This window comes from Coptis chinensis, chromosome 2 (assembly GCF_015680905.1).
Source record: "Coptis chinensis isolate HL-2020 chromosome 2, ASM1568090v1, whole genome shotgun sequence".
Classification (NCBI taxonomy): Eukaryota; Viridiplantae; Streptophyta; class Magnoliopsida; order Ranunculales; family Ranunculaceae; genus Coptis; species Coptis chinensis.
In genome coordinates, this window is record NC_141457.1 from 112727344 (window position 1) to 112747095 (window position 19752).

Genomic DNA, 19752 nt, shown 5'->3' on the forward strand with positions numbered 1-19752 from the left:
AAGAATATGATGAACAGTTATTTTTTATAGTGGGTAAAGTGCTCGAAGCGATGCCGGTCTGTTTCTGGTTATAATTATGTGAGATTTATTTACCAATTTAGTGAAGAGCAAAACAGTAAGTGGCTGTCCAACTTTCCGGTACCCTTGAGATTTAAAACTTTGGCCTAAAACCGGAAATACGGAAACTAATCTAAAAAACAGGTTTTGGCATTATATATAAGATATATTTTTTTATCACCAGGCATTGATATTGAAGCAATGAAGACTGGTGGATTGTCTTCCCATTATTGGCTCTATAGCTACCACACCAAAGCTATATATGTCGTATTTTTCAGCCAACAGCACCTTTATGGAAAGAAAATTTGTGGCCTAGTGCAGTCACAGGAAACACTAGTAATGTCATACTGATGCTTAGACTTAGTGTTGGAACTTGGAAGTACCTTGATGGAAAGAAAACTTGTTTATGAAGGACTTCGGGTTGGACATGGGAAGTTGGGAACTGCTTTCTGGCGTAGAGAAGATTTTGGGTAAAAAAGAAAGGTGGAGGAAGTTTTGAAAAAAAATATCGGTAGAAGACCTATATTTCAATGGTTTCTGTCTATACTCTATAGTGGTGAATTTATTTATACATCAAAATGTATTTCAGCAATGTCTGAATCTTGTGAAGCGAGGGAGCAACACCATAGGCTGTGTATATAGGATTTTATTCCATCTTGAACAGAGTTGAGTACAACAACACAGACTACTATGCTGATACTTGGGATTTCAGAATAAGATATCTATCCATCCCAGTATCTGTGTGCAATCAATTAAGGCCAAAATTTCATCCAACGGCTGAGGAGAGGTTCGTTGTAAGTGTGAAGGTCTTGAGAGACATGTTGCATGGTTGGACGGTGTTCAGGGTCGGATTGCACACATGCAAGTGCCAACTCCACTATCAAAGCCAATTCCGCTGTAATATCTTGATCCATGGGAGATGGAAGACGTGGATCAAATAAATCTGTTAGCATAGTATTTTTGAGCAGGAGGCGTTGATAGTGAAGCAATAAAGTCTCCTGGATGTCTTCCCATTATTATCTCTAGAGCTACCACGCCAAAGCTATAAACGTCACATTTTTCAGTCACAACATGTGTATAAGCTAGCTCTGCAAAACAAATCAAACCAGGTTACTCAAGCACTCTGAAGTCAGAACCAAAAATCATGGAATTGAAAACAAGTTTTGAATTGATCGACTTACCAGGAGCCATGTATCCATAAGTGCCTGCAGGGACAGTTTCATTGGAAGAATCGAACCTTAGTAGTCTAGCAATACCAAAATCTGAGACAGAAGCCTCCAGTTCTTTATTCATTAGAATGTTATTACTTGATACGTCTCGATGTATGATCGGTGGAGTGCGTGAATGATGCAAGTAATATAAAGCGTGGGCAATATCTTTAACAACATTCACCCTCTTATTCCAATTCAGGTCTACTGTATCCGTTTCATTGTTCAGAACACAAAACAAACTTCCCCTTTCCATATACTCGTAAACCAAAAACATGTTTCGTTCGTCTGAACAAAACCCATAAAGTTTCACAATGCTTCGATGTCTTACAGTTGTTAAAATCTCAACTTCATTTTCAAAACTTTTCTTGCTTGATTGCTCAGGAAATTCTACTCGGTGAAGTTTCTTCACTGCCACTGTGACTTTGTAGGGAAGATCTGCTCTGTAAACACTCCCATCACCTCCAACACCAATGAGATATTTGGCGTCAAAACCCTCTGTTGCTCCTAAGATATCTTTATAGGCAATCTTCCCGTCATACAACATTACTGAATGTAGATTTCCATGTTTTGCTTCTTCCACCATAATTTTCAGTTTCACTCGATGAATGTAGCAAATTCCAACTATTAGTAATGCAAGACCGATTACGCTAAGAATTGGGATTTCAATGAATATGACTTGACGCAAGTCTTCAGGCTTTCCAAGTTTTTTAGTAGCTTTACTTTGGCATTTCGGCAGTTTCAGTTCTTGGATACCCCCACAAAGCTCCACATTTCCAGCTACTGAAGTAGAACTTGTATTTTTAAAGATTCCTTCCATGGGCACCTCACCTGCAAATTTGTTGAAGGACAAATCCAATCTCTCGAGATATCGAAAGTTCTCTAGATACTTTGGAATTTGACCAGACAAGTTGTTTCTTGATAGGTTTATATTTTGAATATTCTTTAAAAAACTCATGGACTCAGGAATTGTTCCTACAAACAAGTTGTCCTCCAAGTGAAGTTCTTCCATACTTAAACAATTACCGATAGCACTAGGTATTTGACCACCTAACTTATTTCCAGAGACGTCGAGTTCCGTAAGACTTTCTAAGTCGCCTAATTCTGGAGGTAGGGAACCCGAGAAAGAATTTTGAGAGAGGTCAAGCAGAATTGACAGGGAGGGAATCCCAAAGATTTGTCGAGGTATGGTACTATTTAGATTGTTTGCTCTAAGGATTAGTGATTGCAGAAATCGAAAACCACCAAAACTCGAAGGAATGCTTCCTTCCAATCTGTTCCTTGATAAATCCAGTATGGACAAACGAGTAAGGTTTGCTAGAGATGATGAGATGAATCCGGTCAAGTTGTTGTCATTTAGATACAACACTTGTAATTCTGTAATGCTTTCAAGAGAAGATGGAATGTTACCGTGAATGTTATTGTTGCTGAGTCCTAACCCAATCAGGTTCACAAGGTTACCAATATTGTCTGGGATGATTCCTGATATTTGATTGCCTCCAAGATACAACTGCTGAATTGTGGTGGAGAGGTTGGAGATAGAGTCGGGTAACACACCTCCAAAATTGTTACTGCTCAAAGAGAACACCTGCAGCATACTTAAATTGGCCAAAGAAGTGATAAAACTCAAATCATGAGTTTCTCGTCTTCCAAGATAATTCTGCCCGAAATTTAACCTATAGAGATTTTGCATTACTCCCAGGTTAGTTGGAACTTGTCCAGTGAAACTGTTTTGTTGCAAATCTAAGACTCGGAGCTTGGAAGCATTAGTAAACGACATTGGAAGAGACCCTGAAAGTTGATTTCCGCCCACATAAAGAAATAGGAGATTCGGAAGAGTGATTCCAATGTCTGGTGGAAGTATACCAGTGAATTGGTTACTATAGATAACCAAATTTTGCATAGATGAGATGTTGTAAATTGATGGTGGGACTTCACCTGACAATCTATTACTGCCAACTAGGAAAGCTGTTAAGCTGGACAATCTACCTAAACTGCCTGGAATACTTCCCGCCAAACTATTTTCTGCTAATGACAAGATTTGAAGAGAAGAAAGGTTACCTATAGAAGGTGAGATCTCTCCAGTGAGATTGTTTTCTGAAGAGACAAAAAACAAGATTTGATAATGAGCCAAGTTGTGTAGGAATCATGCCAGCGAGTCTATTCCCACTCAAGTCCAAGATCCTAAGGTCAGTACATTGAGATATATTAACTGGGATTTCTCCTTCAAAAGTATTATTGCTGATTCTGAGGCCTCGAAGACGAAACAAGTGACCGATTTCTTGTGGGATTTCGCCATAGAAATTGTTATTTTGGAGGTGGATGACCCGAAGGAAACTGAGGTTACCAATGTGCGGTGAAATGGATCCAACTAAACTCAGGTTAGAAATGTTAAGTGATAATACCCTTTGATCGGTGCTGCGGCATGTTATACCTTGCCACTGGCAGAAATGGAAGGATTGATTCCACGAGATTAATCCCCCTTGTATTCCATCTCTAATAGCAATTAGAGAGAAAAGATCAGTCTCGTTGCTTGAGCATTCTGTTTGTAGCAATAATTGGTTAAGTGAACAGAATAGGAAGATACTGAGATAATACAGGTTAGTGAGTAGTGGGACTCTTGGCCTTGAAATCATATTTGGCAAAATGGAATGAAGAGGAGAGGAAAGATTATTATCAAGTATTATATAGGAAAAGTCTTTAATGCTGACTGACCGTAGTATTATCTCCTTGATTGGACTTTCTGGAATACCCAAAAAATTTAACTTTGAATCGACATGACATTTATGAGATTCTTAAGTTTTTTGGTCCAGGGCAAATGTTGGATGAGATTTCACACTTCTCATACTGATGCTTGTCATTAACGACCGCACCACGCAACTTGCAGTTTTGTCTCAGAAACTACAGATAAACTTAAGTAAATTTTCCGTGGAGTTACCTTTTTACTTGTTCTTTTTTATTTTTATTTTGGTGCTTTATTCGTTTTCATTTCTTCAAGTGTTTTATGCTTCTCTGGCAAGGTTTTGGAATGATGCATAAATTCTCAGTGAGCGGAGACAAAAAAAAAGAAAAAAAGTTGCGTTCCATGCATATCCATAAAATTTCTCCTTCCTGTATCGTCAAAGACTTGAATTGTATCTGTCATAAGTCAATATCACTAAAGACTTGGGAGTTGGGACTGATCTGTCATAAGTCAATATCACCAAAGACTTGACTGTCAAAAGTCAATCACCAAAGACTCAGAGCTCATCGATCTGTCCATGACTGATAATCCAGTGAGTATCATGCGTCAAATTGTCAACCAAGCGGAAGACGTGGAACATAATCTCTAGAAACATCACATTTCTTAATCACTGCCAACGTAAAACAAGAACGAAGCCACCAGTTCAGAATAAAATTCTTGTCGGAACCAAAAAACATTAAATCGACTTAATTACCAAGAGCAATGTATCCATACGTGCCTACTAGAAGACTTTGGTCGGATGAATCAAGCTTTAGTAATCTAGTTGTGCCAAAATCTGACATGTCTCGATGGATTATCAACGGGTTGCAACTTTCACAACTTCCACCCTTTTCCAATCCAATTTTATTGCTTCTTTTCATTCTTCAAAACACCCCTCTTCTTCTTCTTCATCAACTTTGTTTCTTGACCCTGAAATCATTCATACAATATCTCATTCTCTTATTCGTCCTTCTCCTCGTTTAGCTCCTTTAACTTCTCTTCACTTTCCGACCTCAGATGGAGAAGAAGAAGAAGGAGTTGGTGTCCAGGCCGAGAAGGCGCAAGAGAGGATGAAAATGTGTCCTGGGGATTTTTGAGATATTGAGAGTTGTTGGGGAAGGTGCATTTGGGAAAGTGTTTCAAGTGAGGAAAAAGGAGAATATTGATGGTGAGGATGATGGGATTTTCGCGATGAAAGTGATGAGGAAGGACACTATTATAAAGAAGAATCATGTTGATTATATGAAAGCTGAGAGAGATATTCTTACTAAGTTTGTTCACCCTTTCATTGTTCAGCTTCAATACTCTTTCCAGGTATATAATTTTATTCAAGTGAAATAGATAGAGTGGTTACTAGTTTCTTTAATAGTCACTTTAGTTTTATTCTTTGGAAGAAATTTAGTTAATTGTATAGAGTTAGAAATTCTTTGACCATAGGAAACAACCTACCACCTAGTTCTTGAACAAAGTATGAAGAAGAAGAAGAAATGAAGACTGAGGCAGAAGAATTTTTCATTATTACTCACTGAGTGATTACACCTTTTATATACATAGAGTTCTCTAATACAGTTATAACTAATTCTTATAACTAATTCTGTTAGTTTGTTATATCTAACTGATCAGGTAGCTGTTCTAGAAGCAGCTGAGCTGGAGCAATACGTGGCAGCTGAAGGTCTTCATACTCTAGTCTTCTATACACCCCCTCAAGCTTTGATGAGCATTCAGTAAAGCTTGATAGCAGCTGAAGGTCTTCATGCTCTAGTGGAAAAACACCCCCTCAAACTGAAGTGATTTCTGTCAGTTTTGCAAGAGGGATCTAACATTGAGTCTTTGTTGTAACATTGAATATCTAGTTGTGGACAATCCTTTTGTAAAAATATCAGCAACTTGGTCTTTTGTGCACACATATTGTAACCTAAGAACTTTGTTAGTAACTTGTTCTCGAATATAATGAAAATCAACCTCTATATGTTTTGTTCATGCATGAAACACTGGATTCATGGACAGGGCAATAGCACTCAGATTATCACACCATAAAATAGGTGAATCCTGCAGAAAAACTTTCAGTTCTTTTAGCAGTATACACAACCAATAAATCTCGGCAATTGTGTATGCAAGAGCCTCAGATTCAAATTCAGGTTGATGATCTTGAAACTGTTGTTTGCTTCTTAGAACTCCAAATTATAGGATTTGAACCATAAAAACACATAGACCCGGTGGTAGACCTTCTATCAAAAGGACATCCCCGGTCGGCAAGAGAAAATGCTCGACTTGAGCATTTCCTTTCAGAACTTGATACCATATTGGATAGTACCTTTTAGATACCTAAGTATCCTCTTGGTGCAAAGAAGATGAGTACTCCTTTGGCTGTTGCATAAATTGACAAACCTGATTAAGCTGAAAAACTGATGTCCGGTCTTGTCCAAGTAACATATTGCGGGGCCCCTACTAGAGATCTAAATTCAATAGGATCATGCGGTTCTTCTCCACCGGGTTTTATCAAGCTTAGTTGAAGTAGAACAAGGAGTAGAAACGGGTTTTGCTCCATCCATCTTAGTTTTTCTTGAACATCCAAGACATACTTTGTGCGTGTTAAGAACATGCCATCCTTATCCCTTGTTACTTCCAATCCCAAGAAGAAATGTAAGTCACCTAAATCCTTCATGACGAACTTTGTGCTTAGGCGATCAATCAAAGCTTGACAATAAGATTTAGAACTCCTCAGAACTAGTATGTCATCAACATATACTAGAACAAATGTAATGTCCCCGAGCCGTGGATCTTATACATAAAGAAGGATCGACTTGAGATAAGGTAAATCCTATATCAACCAAAACATTCATCAAAGCTTCATACCATTCTTCGGGTGGCGCTTTTAAGTCCGTGATAGAGACTTATGTAGTTCTACGACATGATGAGGTTTCAGAGGATCAATAAAGCCAGGTGGCTGAACCATATACACATCTTCTTTCAGAGTACCATGCAAGAAAGCATTAGTTACATCTAGTTGTTTTACCTGCCAATCCTTTTGAACTGCTAATGATAAAATCATTCTAATGGTTGCGGCTTTTGGCCATGGACTAAAAAGTCCGATTGAAGTTCACGCCTTCTTCTTGATCAAATCCCTTTGCCACTAATCTTGCTTTGTATTTATCAATCGAGCCATCAATCTTTTCTTTTAATCTGAATACCCATTTATTTCTGACAAGATGTTGATGGGGAGCAGATGGAACTAACAACCAGGTTCCTGTCTGAATGAGAGCATTGTACTCTACTTGCATTGCTTGTCTCCACTCTGGATGTTTAACAGCTTGAGTATAGCATGTAGGAGTCGGTACTTTAGTTTCTAGATGTGAAACCAGAGCAGATGATAAAGGATGCCTTGTAACATTCAAGTTAAAGATTTTCTTTGGTTTAGAGATTCCCGACTTTGATCTTGTATGAACTGAGGGATTAAGTAAAGTGCTTGACAGCGGATTAGTAGAAGATTGTAATTGACTATTGGGATATGATGTTTGAGTGATAGGAATTGATTCTGAGATTTGAAGATGATTATTTTCAGACACTTGAGAAAGATTGTCTTCTGACAGTAAAACAGGAATGGTATTGGCAGAGGGAATTACTACAGTAGGAGTGGAATTAGAAATAGGAAGAGTATTGGATTGAGAATTGGTAGAATGAAGAAAATTAAAAGCTGGAACAATCATAGATGATTTTGTTGTTGAAGGAATTGATGGAATTGAAACTTGTAATAATGTTTTGAAAGGAAAATTTGTTTCATCAAAAACAACATGCCTGGATATGTATATTTTTCCTGTTTTGGAGTCTAAACATCTGTAACCTTTGTGGTCTAAACTGTAACCTAAGAACACACACTCTGTACTTCTAGGTTGGAGTTTAGAAGAAACATATGGTTTAAGCCATGGGTAACAAGCAGACCCAAAATTTTTTAGGAATGAGTAATCTGGTCTTTTTTATTGGTGAGTTTCTCAAAGGGTGTAACTGACAAGGTTTGAGGGATCATTCTATTTATCAAGAAAACTGAAGTTTGAAAAATATCAACCCAGTACTTTGGAGAGACATTGCTTTGAGCAGTTAAAGTTAAAGCAACTTTAAAATATGTCTATGTTTTCTCTCGGCCAGGTGCCATTCTCACGAGGAGTATGAGGGCAAGAATCTTTTGCAAATTAATTCCATGAGTAGTTAAAAAATTGCTTTGAATACATTACTCTTGAACTCACCAATTTCATCACATCCTAAACTTTTTATTTTGTATCAAACTGATTTTCAACACTATTTTTAAACACTTGAAACATAGAGAAAAAAAAATCAGATTTTCTATACAATGGAAAGATCCATGTATACTTTGACCAATCATCAATAAAAGAGACATAGTATAAGAATCCGAAATCGAAGGAATAGAGGATGGCCCCACAAATCACTATGAATCAATTGTAATGGTTTTGAAGTAGTACATGAAATAGAAGATTGAAAAGGAAGTCGACATTCTTTCCTTGATTACATGCGAGAACAAAAACTAAGACCCGATGGTTTTACCAACAACAATTAAACTATATGTAGTCATTATTTTGGAAAAGGAAACATTATTTGGATGCCCTAGTCTATGATGCGGGGTTTGAGCGATGGTCTTGACTCCAACAAAGGTAGCGGACTTATGCGGCGAGGTAGATTTGATGAATGATGCATGAACTTCATGAGGTACATCCATTCTCATGATTCCCTTGGAAAACAGTCTTCCCAAAGTATCCTTCACAAAGAATGAAGTGGGAGGAATGTAATAGAACAATTATTGTCTTTGATGAATTTATGAACAGATAGCAAGTTTTGTGATATGTGAGGCACGTGAAGAATATTTTTCAAGTGAAAGGAGGAATTTAAAGTATGAGCATAGGAATTACCAATGTTGTTGATGTCAAGACTTTGACCATCACCCACTAAGACTTTGTCACTTCCAATGTAAAAGGTGAATGTTAGCCAAGTTATTAATATCAGCGATCATGTGATTTGTTGCCCCCGTGACGGCAACCCATTGTTCATCGATAAATTGGCATGTTGGAGTAGATCCTCTTTGGGCAGCCATAGCACGAAGCTTGGATGGTGGTTGCCTTCCTTGATAGGCATGATTCATCCTATTGAAACAATCTATAGCGACATGACCGGTTAGTCCCACATATTTGACCTTTGAACCCTTCCTATCTTTGCCGGACTTTGCACCTTGTGTGACTGGAGAGTTTGAAGAAGATGCTGAACCAAAGTTCTTATAACTCTGTAAATTCTGAGAGTTCTGATATCCTCTTCCTTGATAATTATTGTATCCTCCTCGACCTCTTGAACGACCTCTTCCTCTATTCTGATATCCAGTTCCCTGATAACCATTACCTTGATAGCCATTACCTTGATATCCATTGTTCTTACAACCATTTTGAGAAATATCTTGCTGAGCAAATCTATTCACACTGAATGCTTGAGGTGAAGAAGCAACCAAATTTCTTGTTCTTTCACTTATAGTAATCTCCTCACTCAACAACAAATTGTGCAATTCATCAAATAGCACTTGTTCCTTTCTAACCCTCATTTGGCATGTGCAAAATGCTTCATACTCGGATGGTAATCCATTATACACATAAGAAACTAAATCAAAGATCACTTATTATAACCCCGCAGGCGGACTAGACTATCGGGAGGTTTCTTTGATCTTTAGTAAGAACTCTCCCATCGAATCATTACCTTTCTTGGTAGCTTGGAGTTTGTTTTCAACCGATCTTTGGTGTGGTGAGTAATTGCTGAAAACCTTCGGCTCCAACACATTCCATAACTCTCGTGAAGTAGTCATTCCAATAACATATGGAAGCACACTTTCAGATAATGTTGCATTAATCCAAATCAAAAGAGTCTGATCTTGCTTTACCCAATCAAGATAATGAGAATTAACAGTTGTTGTACCATCAACACAAATAACCTCTTGAGGACATACAAGTGAGTCATCCACATAGCCAAAAAGATTATTACTTCTAAGAATCGGCAAAAACAATGATTTCCATAGAAGAAAATTATCCTTGTTGAGTTTAATAGGAACAAAATGACTAATGTTTATTGAATTCATATTAGATGATCACGGATGTGCTTGGAAGCGATGAATGTTAATTTGATGTCATTATAACAAAGATTGAAGAATCAAAAGGATTGAAGCATTAAGAAATGAAGTAAAAATCAAGAAATGAAGTAAAACCTGATGATTCTATTGAATTTGAGAACTCTGAATTGATTCTTTAATGGTGGATCATGATGAAGAACTTAGGTTCAATGGCTCGATATCATGAACAAAGTATGAAGAAGAAGAAGAAATGAAGACTGAGGCGAAGAATTTTTCTCATTATTACTCAGCGAGTGATTACACCTCTTTATATACACAGAGTTCTCTAATACGTTATAACTAATTCTTATAACTAATTACTGTTAGTTTGTTATATCTAACTGATCGGGTAGTCTGTTCTAGAAGCAGGTGAGCTGGAGCAATACGTGGCAGGTGAAGGTCTTCATACTCTAGTCTTCTACAGTTCTCCCATTGGAGTTTGCCTTGTTCAACAATATGAATTGGTACTTCAGCAACAACATCCTGTAACACAGGCGTGAAACTCTTTAGAGCAGTGGTTGCCATGTTTGTAACTGCTCCTTTGAAAAGCGAGCTCCATGAGGGAGCATTTGAGTTTTGGTTTGTGCTCGAAGGTTGAGGTTTGGCCATTTTGGGGAAAAGGACTAAGAAAAAACGAGAGCACAACAAGAAATTAGACAGTATTAGCTTCTTCTTCACTACACATCATTCCAGTTAGAGACACAAAAGGACAAATAGATAGGTCCTTTTTGCTTTCTTTGTCCCAACACAGACTTAATGCTCTGCAAATGGGACATTAATCTCACAAGACATCAACATGCATGTGTCTGTGGGGGTAAACCGGTAAACACATACATCTCACAAGACATCAATATGTATGTGTTTGTGGGGTACGTTCAAGATCAGCCCACCTGCATACCTTATAATTACTTTCTTAGATAATAATACCTAGCAGTAGGACTATCATTTTTCTACTACCAATATGTATCCTAAAGATCATCTGCAATAGAGGTCTTTCCAAGGCCGCATAAAGGATCCCTCTCTGATTCAAAAGCGAAGTTACTTCTTTACATTTGGTAAGAAGAGATATAATGATTTATCATCATCCCGCAGTGCTGCTATCTGCAAAGAAACAGCAGAGCTAAATGACGAAGGTTCCTCTAAATATGCAGTCAAAGAGACCAAGCCCTGAAGTTACTCTATTAATCAGAAAATAAAGGACACGTACCTCCTTGCCTGAAAACCTCAAACTTTCCTCCAGTGATACAAAATTGCTTCAATTGGTGGTATTTTATGTTCCTTTTAAGCACCATAAACCCTTCACAAACTACTTGCTCTGCCCAGGAACTGGCGACGTGAAACTCTAGTTGCTCTCACTTCTCCCGCTGAAATAAAGGGGTATTCACTTGATGAGAACATCATCATTCCAACTTCACATAGTTTGATAATTTTCCCTTATTCAAGTACCTTCACCTGTGCTTCCAATCTGGCAGTTTGTTCAGCAATAAAAAACACATATTTCACTTAATGGAAGACAAAGGAGCAAATCAGCAATCAGCAGTAAGGAATCCAAGGAAGGTAGGAATTAGGAAAACAAACCTGCATGCATCTATCAAGACATTGCCTGAATACACCACTTCAACTTTAGCATCTCTTGATTCATTTGCCACCACAACTGCATCAACTTGATTTGCTGTCACCTTTGCACAAGCTTCCATGTACAAAATTTCACTCCTATAAAAAATCAAAAGTACAATAACAGGAAAGAATAACTATTAGGTCCACCCTGAACTCCGGAGGCCAAACAGTGAAATTAGTATTACCAACTTACATTCATCTCCTAAACATTGCTTAAATAACACAACCCCACCACCAGCAAAAACAGCCTCATCAAATTCTTAACCAAGCTTCTAGGCCTTTGCAACCTATTGGAATTGCATTTTGCCCAGGATCTCAAGTTATTCCTGGTTCACGCAACAGCAGAAATATCAGTTTTCTTGCTAGGGGTGAGGTGAGGCTCTAGGTTTCCCAAGTTGTGTCTTGGGCCGCATTGGCACCGCCTCGGTCACGCGCCTTTAAAAACAGCCTACAACTTTTTTACTGAAAAACTGCCATCTCTGTCGCGCTGTGGTACCGTGTTTGAACAGCCTAGACTATCACTCCCATGATAATTCTACTCAAACTTGAAAATTAGCAATTCTAATTTCTAAATATCTTGAAGAAAGAGCAATCGTAATCATTAAATACCTGTCAGATCTCAATCTATATAAGTTATGTTATATGGACACGCCATATTTCAAAAAAAATCCGGATCGGATACGTATCCACGTGTCCATGTCGGACACACATGGACACATATCGTATGTAATATACCTCAATTTTTTATATCTTGCCGTGTCAGACACTTCGTATCCGTGTCGGATACAGTCACACGTGTCCGTGTCAATGTAACTTAGTATATATGTAACTCCCTCTTCGTTTTAATTTAAAGGTCATCCAATGAGCATTTACAGTTTGCCAAGTCCACATGAATCCCACTTCTTTCAAATTGGTAAGGTTATGTAATGCTTTATTATGATCCTGCAATGTTGCTATCCGCAAAACAACAAAGTTTAATATAGAAATGCATTCAAAGAGACGTTGACATAGGGTTAATGGATCAAAGCAAGGGAAACATACCCCTCTCCCTCCCTAGCAAGCTTGACCTCGCCCTCTGGTGGTGGAGGAATGGGTTTCAATTGGCAGCATTTCTCATTCTTTTAAGCAGCATAAGCCCTCAAAAAGTGGCGTATACCCTAGATTGAGCAAGCATGGATGCATTCTTCTCATTTTCTTGATCCCAAGGTTACTGCAGAAATATTTCTGCAAATCAGATAAGACAACATTTTTTATTTTTTCTTTCAAGCCTAAAATGTAAAAGGGAAGCAAATTTACCAAACGTAAGATCCATTCCCTAATTCAACTTAACCTTCTACCTCATCTCTTCCAGTTCTTTGGTGAGTATAGAGATAGCCCGTAAAGATTTTTCAATCTGAGATTTTAGCCACCCACTACAAATTCCAACATGAATAAGTATACAACCATCAAACTGCAACAAGGATAAAAAAAAATTTGAAGGTAAAGCAGCACCAATACGAAACAAACAACCACAAGGATTTCCTCATTAAAATTTACATAGCACGCTACTCACTACTATTAGAGAAGTAAGCTTACTTCTCTAGGCACCAGGTCCAGGCCAATAGTGCAAAATCCGAAAAACTGACCACAGACACAAAAACATGGCCCAAATACAAATAGACAATGTCCTTGTTCAATGTCATATAGAGTTTTGGAAACAAATGAAAACAGTTGAGTACAGAGAAAACAAATGAAACAGATTAAGCCCAAGAAAAGATGCAGAAAGCATTGAATACAAAAAACCACTCTTTTAAGAAAATGAAGAAACATTTTTGGAAAAAGGAGACAAATAAGACAAGTAAAAAATTTAGGTGTTAAGAAACTTCAATTAGTAAAATTGAAAAAGATAATGCACCATGATGAAACAAAAAATCACACTAAATAACAAAAAATTTAATCCATACCTATTTTTTAAATGAAACCATATGAGTATATGACATACAATAAAAATAATAAAAAACCAGATAGGTGAGAGGCTATTAAGCATTAGGAGGTTAACGATAGATCACGTGGTCTGGAGGTCCAACAGACGCCAAAGTGGAAAATAACCTTACTTCTCTATCTGACACTCCCAAGCCAGATCATAGAAGGTGCTGTCCCCAAACACAAGGACTTAAAAGTTTGGCCATCAATATAGTCCTTGCACTCTTTTCAGCGTCTATCCCCTCTTGGAAATGTGTTCTTAGTCATCCCCCCCACCGTGTGTATAACATTCCCGCAAGTCCTTATCCACTATTCCCAATAGGATGATCACCATATATTGACAAAAGTAAATAAAGACAAAACTATAAACTACAAATATCAAACAGATTTAACCAAAATATAGGTATCAAAATCAATTAATTAAATTCTTTCAACAAAGCCCGTTTTGAAACAGAAACAGGAATATAAATATAAAAATCATTTCTGAAATATGGATGTTTGAAACATCGAATATGAAAGATATAGAAGAAAAGCAAATAAAACTGAGAAAACATTTCGAAATAAAAAGAAAACGTGAGCAAAAGTTAAAATAGGATCAGAAAAGTTACTGGTGACAAGAATAAGGTAAATAAAAAGAAATGACAAAAATAAAAGAGGCTAATAAAGATCAAGTAGTGCCAACGTATCGAGGAAACCTTACTTCTCTAGATGCCAGTCACAGACCATAAACACTAGGGATAAAAAGTGGACAACAATCCAATGTGAGAAGAATCACAAGGACAACTACTCAATTCTCTGGTGCTTCCATTCAGCAATGTGTTATACCAATCCTTAAACATAAAACTGAAAACAACACATTGATTGTTCAACTGTTTAAGAAAACTAAACTAGTCTAAATTCAATGCTAGATAATCTGTTCGAATCATGGCCCATTACGAATATTTAACGCTAGCAAAAATTGAGAGGAACTAATAACAGTTACCTAGCTTGGCCATGTTTCTTCGCGCTTCTCGTTTTTGTTCAGTGGAGCACTTCTTTTATAGTGTTTACAAATTGCGTGGAAAGTAAGCACAACGGTAAATTTTCTTTTGCGGTAATTAAAAAAAAGTAAAAGAAAATTAGCAAGCCCAAGCCCAGTTGGTCTATAAAAAATTAAAAACAGGTGGACCGCTTCATTGGTCCAAAGCCCGTGGGTCTATTGGCCATTATCAAGGTATGTCAGATGATAAACAGTTAAAATCAGTTTTTGAAACTAATCGGTCGAAGAGCGATATGCAATTAATCGGTTAATCGGTCATTTAATCGGTTGTATCGGATGTATATATTTGATGTTTTCAAAATATATATTAGTATAATTATACAAAATATTTCTAAACAGTAATTCGAGATACAACAAAAAAATATCAAATTCTCTTAATCACATCTAACTAGCTCAATTTTGGAGTACTACAGATATGTCAAATACAAAAAATATGTTAAATATTTAAAAGAATAAGGAGATTGAGAAGCGATAATATTTATTAGAGAGATAATATAATAATTTGTATATTTAACTTTCGTTAAGGAGGGAAAAATAAGTAAACTCTTAGCTTTGTGTATTGATTGAGTTCTATTATTATTAATATGGTTTAAGAATCTAATTCGTTAATTTTACTAATTTTTTTTGGATTGGAAACTGATATTTTCAATAATTTTTTGTTCGGTTTAGCGATTTGCCGATTAATCGGTCAATTCGGTGATTAAATCAGTTCGGTGAGAAAAAATTAAAAAATTGGTAAAAACTAATCGGTTTACGAGCGATTAATCCGATATTAATAGCATAGGTCAGATGCTGATTTCATTGCATCCAACTTATTTGTGCTTGGTAAACCCAAGACAAAAAGATGTAAAGTTGGTTACATTATCCTACTTTTTTTTTATCATATCTTATATAAGAGAAATCACTTCTCTTGTGTTTGCATATATTTACACAATTTTTTTAGCTTCAAGTGGATGTCATGGAAACTACTTATATAGTGCATATAAACGGAGCAAGACAATTAGATAATTTACGAGGAACAGTGTTAATTAGAATAAAGATAACCCTTGTATGAGCCTATGGAGGCATATACCCTTAGAATATGGACCCGAGGAAATCCTTGTCCCTGTCGTACCTTGATGTTATGAAGTTTGTATTATCCTGGAGATTGACTCTGATTTTAGGAAAAGCTAGGAGCAAACATGAAGTTGCCAAAGCCCATTAATTTGTGTTTGCATATGCTAGATTGCTAGCTAAGGTGATTTATTATCTTTTCCCCTGTTTATCTTTAATTTTTTTATTATTCCATTGGTTACTCTTTTTACTTTTTGAGAAGTTCTAATTTCAAATGATTATTTCTCTCCGTGAGTAATGACTGTAGCATTTAATGAGGAGCTTATGCTGCAGACCTCCCACAAACGTACCTTATTCTGCTCCTGGCTAGTATCTGCATGCAGTCTACTTCTCGGCTAGTTTTTTATTGGACTCCTCGCTTGTTCAGCTGCATACATACTATTGCGGGTTCAGAGGAAACCTGCAGTTTGTTGGGTGATTGGGTCATTGCATGTTCAAGTTCTTTTCTGTAACTTCTTACTTCATATAGGTCCTGCTTTACCTTCAATTTTTTATTTTGAGGGTGGGGTGGTTGTACGCATGATCAAGGCTTGTTGGCACTTTTTTTGAATCATTTGCTTGTTTTTATACGTTGGTTAGCTTTTGTTATTGGGTTCAGTAGCCGTTACTCCATTAGGTTGGGTAGGGCTGGTCTCTTGGTCCTGGAAACTTGATCAAGGCTAGTTTTGGGTGTTGATGGAAGTCTTTTAATGATGTCAGTTGAATATCACTTATCGATAAATAAATTAAAACTTACTGGGAGTTACATAGCACTGAATCATCAGGCAAAACAAAATCGACTAATGAGCTTCTGAACTCAAATAGTTTTTTAGAGCTTTTGGTTTCAAATGAAGATTTTGTTATTTCTGGTAGCAGCACAAGTTCAGCTTTGAACGATACTTTAGCTCCAGTCAACTTTCCGTGGAGGAAAAGGTTTGTGAACTCTGAAGCAAAAAGGTTGAGCTTCTTAAAACTTTTAGTACCAAGCCGGCCTAACTTACTCCGTTTGCAGGAATTGTTTCTTGTAGTTGTAGTTCTACGAAAAAAAAATATTTGTTTTCTAGAATCAAAGGTTTTGACTGGAAATTTTGTTTGTGTTTGATACATTACCCCAACTTTAACGTTTTAAGACCGTGCGTAATTTGTAGAAGTATTTGTCTCGTTGGCTATTCAATTTGTAGCAGAAGCAACTTCTCGGAAGGATGATTAAATGCCACCAATTGAAGTCATAGCCTGCCAACACAGGAGGGAAAGCTCGAGCTGTCCAGTCAGGGAGGTATGTTTTCTTGTTGTCAAAATAGGAGACTTTATTAGTGGGGTGTTTGGGTCTCATTTTTTCAAAAAATTATATTTTCTTAAAAAATATTTTTATGAAAAAATATTTATTTTAAAAATAGTTTTTGAATTAACAAATTTAGTTGTGATTTTTCTTAAAAATTATTTTATCAAATCAGATTTCGCACTATATTTCTCGATATATTTTGGCATATTATGGCATAAAATATTAAAGTCTAAAACATCTGGACAATTCATTTGCCTAACGCCGAAAGTGTTTCTCTTAAAAGAAAAATAATTTTTTAACTTGAAAAACAAATTTTACCTAATTATCATAAAATTAGTTTTTGGAATCAAAAAGTGTTTTTTGGATGAAAAACTATTTTTTTTTTAAATAGAGACTAAACGCATTTATTTTTTCAAAAAATATTTTTCACTAATAAATATTTTTTAGTAATAAATAAATAGGATCCAAACCCCTCTCTCCTAATCTAAAAACTATTTTTTTAAATTATTTTGCAAAAGTAATTGCCCGGCCCTTTCAGTTACGGGTTGGGCCGCCAATGTCGCAACTTCCAACTCAGTGGCTAGCACTTTTCTTCTAGAGGGTAGCACGTTTTTTTTTTGGCTAAAGTTCTAGAGGGTAGCACTTGTCCACCCAAGCATGAGGGTTGTATGTCTATCCAGTTCTCCAATGGATGTGGTCATGTGGTATTGTGGTTACACTTACCTCGTAAATTAGGCCTTGAGACCATATGATCCTCATTTTAATCATGGATTGTCACTTTGTTTATAGTTTTCAATGCCTCAATTCATGTGCGCATAATTAAGTCCCGAGAATTGTCAAGGAACTGTAGTGCTATTTGTGAAAGACGTAGCACTGAGCTACCCCTCCAAACGCAAGAATCCTTGTTAGATACTTAGACCTCATATTCCCATGCCGGTATTCATACTTAAAAATATACAGATATCTTGGTAGCTCTCCACTTGACTAGGGAAAATCCCTCTTCCCCCTTGTGTTCTATTGGCAGATTTAGGGGTGTGTTTCGGCTAGATCAAATTAGATTATGGGCTTTCGGAATTTATTCTGGAATTTTTTGAAACTTAATATTCCATGCAGATCCGACCCGATTTTTCCGGAATGGTAATATTTTTTCCGAAATTGAAAAATCATAATTTTAGGCAAAATTCAGAAATTTCGAAAATCAGATAATTCGGATGGAATTCAGAAAAAAACATACAATCTACTTTAAATAGTTTTTTTTTTTCCGATAAATGATTTTAAATAGTTTGTTTGTAACTGTATATTGATTAATTAATATAAGTTTATCGTCTACTTTAAATCGGCTGACATGAGTGGAGTTACGTTAAAACAATTCTAATTACATTATAATTTTAGATATATTGTTCGGCAAAATCGGAACATGTTATTACATTAGACTGATACAAAAATATACTAGCTTATAGGCCCGTGCATACACACCGGCTCTTTTGAAAACACTTATATTTTTTTTAGAAAATTGGGATTGCCGTTTTAGTCGCTAATCCGTTTTGATTTTCTAACAAATTGTTTTAAATTATGTTTTAAAAACCCGTTTTTTCAATTGGGAGAGAGATTATATTTTAATAGGATAATGATTTCCGTTTAAATTAGATATTATAGATTTTCACTTAATTTTCAATAGGGGAGGAATTCTCATTTTAATAGGTTTTAAAAACCCGTTTTTTCAATTGGGAGAGAGATTATGTTTTAATAGGAGAATGATTCCCGTTTTAATTAGATATTCTAGATTTTCGTTTAATTTTCAATAGGGGAGGAATTCTCATTTTAACAGGAAAAAGATTTCCTCTTTAATTAAAAGTGTTAGAATTTGTTTTAATAGGAGAATAATTCCCGTTATAATAGAAGGAAAATTCCTATTTTTCAAATAAGAGAGAAACTCTCGTTTTAATAGGAGATAACGTGAAATTTTAATAGAGCTTGAAAAATACCCCTTGTAGGAGCTTTAATATTAAGATACTATAAAGTAGACTCGTACATACGCACCGGCTTTTTTTAAAACTTGTTCAACAATTGTGTGTGTGTGTATATATATATATATCCTAACAAACCATGATTCATGTATTCGTCGTTAACTCGTTTTAATTTATCAACAAATTATTTTAGTTAAGTTTTAAAATTTCGTTTTTTAACTAGAGGAGAGATACCGTTTTAATAAGAGAATGATTTATGTTTTAATCAGAAGTGTTATAATTTATTTTTTCTAATAGATGAAGAATTTTCGTTTTAATAGGAGAATAATTTATGTTTTAATTAAAAGTGCCTAAAAAAATAGGAGAGGAATTTCCGTTTTAATAGGAAATGATGATGTAGAATTTTAATATAACTCGAAAAATACCCCGTGTGGGAGCTTTAATATTAAGATATAGATGTTGACTGGTCTACAAAATCGGAACCTGTTATTACATTAGACCGATAAAAAAATTTATGTTGATTGACCTTGCTATGTTCTAAGAGCATCTCTAGGTGGTAATATCACTTTCCAAATTATTCAAATTTACTTCTAAAATTTGAAATTTTACGGAAATCTAACTCTAGATAAAACCAAATTCGGTCGCATCACCT

At 36.0% G+C, this 19752-nt stretch overlaps 2 protein-coding genes and 1 long non-coding RNA gene across 16 annotated transcripts; 1 reads left to right on the plus strand and 2 right to left on the minus strand.

Moving 5' to 3' along the window:
- Positions 1-601: 601 nt before the first annotated feature.
- On the minus strand, positions 602-4790 carry LOC147520813 (uncharacterized). Its single transcript, XM_086594338.1, is given in 4 exon segments — positions 602-1016; positions 1018-1145; positions 1239-3362; positions 4703-4790. Coding segments are annotated over 4 exon segments (2547 nt in total). The 3' UTR covers positions 602-809.
- A 295-nt stretch (positions 4791-5085) lies between these two features.
- On the plus strand, positions 5086-5965 carry LOC147520814 (serine/threonine-protein kinase AtPK2/AtPK19-like). The gene is made up of 2 exons (XM_086592309.1): positions 5086-5301; positions 5611-5965. The coding sequence occupies exons 1-2, from the start codon at positions 5179-5181 to the stop codon at positions 5713-5715; spliced, it is 228 nt and encodes a 75-aa protein (XP_086448435.1). The 5' UTR covers positions 5086-5178; the 3' UTR covers positions 5716-5965.
- A 4828-nt stretch (positions 5966-10793) lies between these two features.
- On the minus strand, positions 10794-14763 carry LOC147520815 (uncharacterized). 14 transcript variants are annotated; one of them, XR_015212874.1, is made up of 7 exons: positions 14703-14763; positions 13089-13208; positions 12800-12982; positions 11952-12084; positions 11720-11854; positions 11349-11606; positions 10794-11242 (listed from the first exon to the last, which is right to left on the minus strand). It is a non-coding gene; the product is annotated as an uncharacterized LOC147520815 (long non-coding RNA). The 14 variants fall into 14 exon arrangements; XR_015212867.1 differs by having other exon boundaries at positions 12800-12968; positions 13055-13208; positions 14703-14762; XR_015212869.1 differs by having other exon boundaries at positions 13096-13208; positions 14703-14761.
- Positions 14764-19752: the final 4989 nt, after the last annotated feature.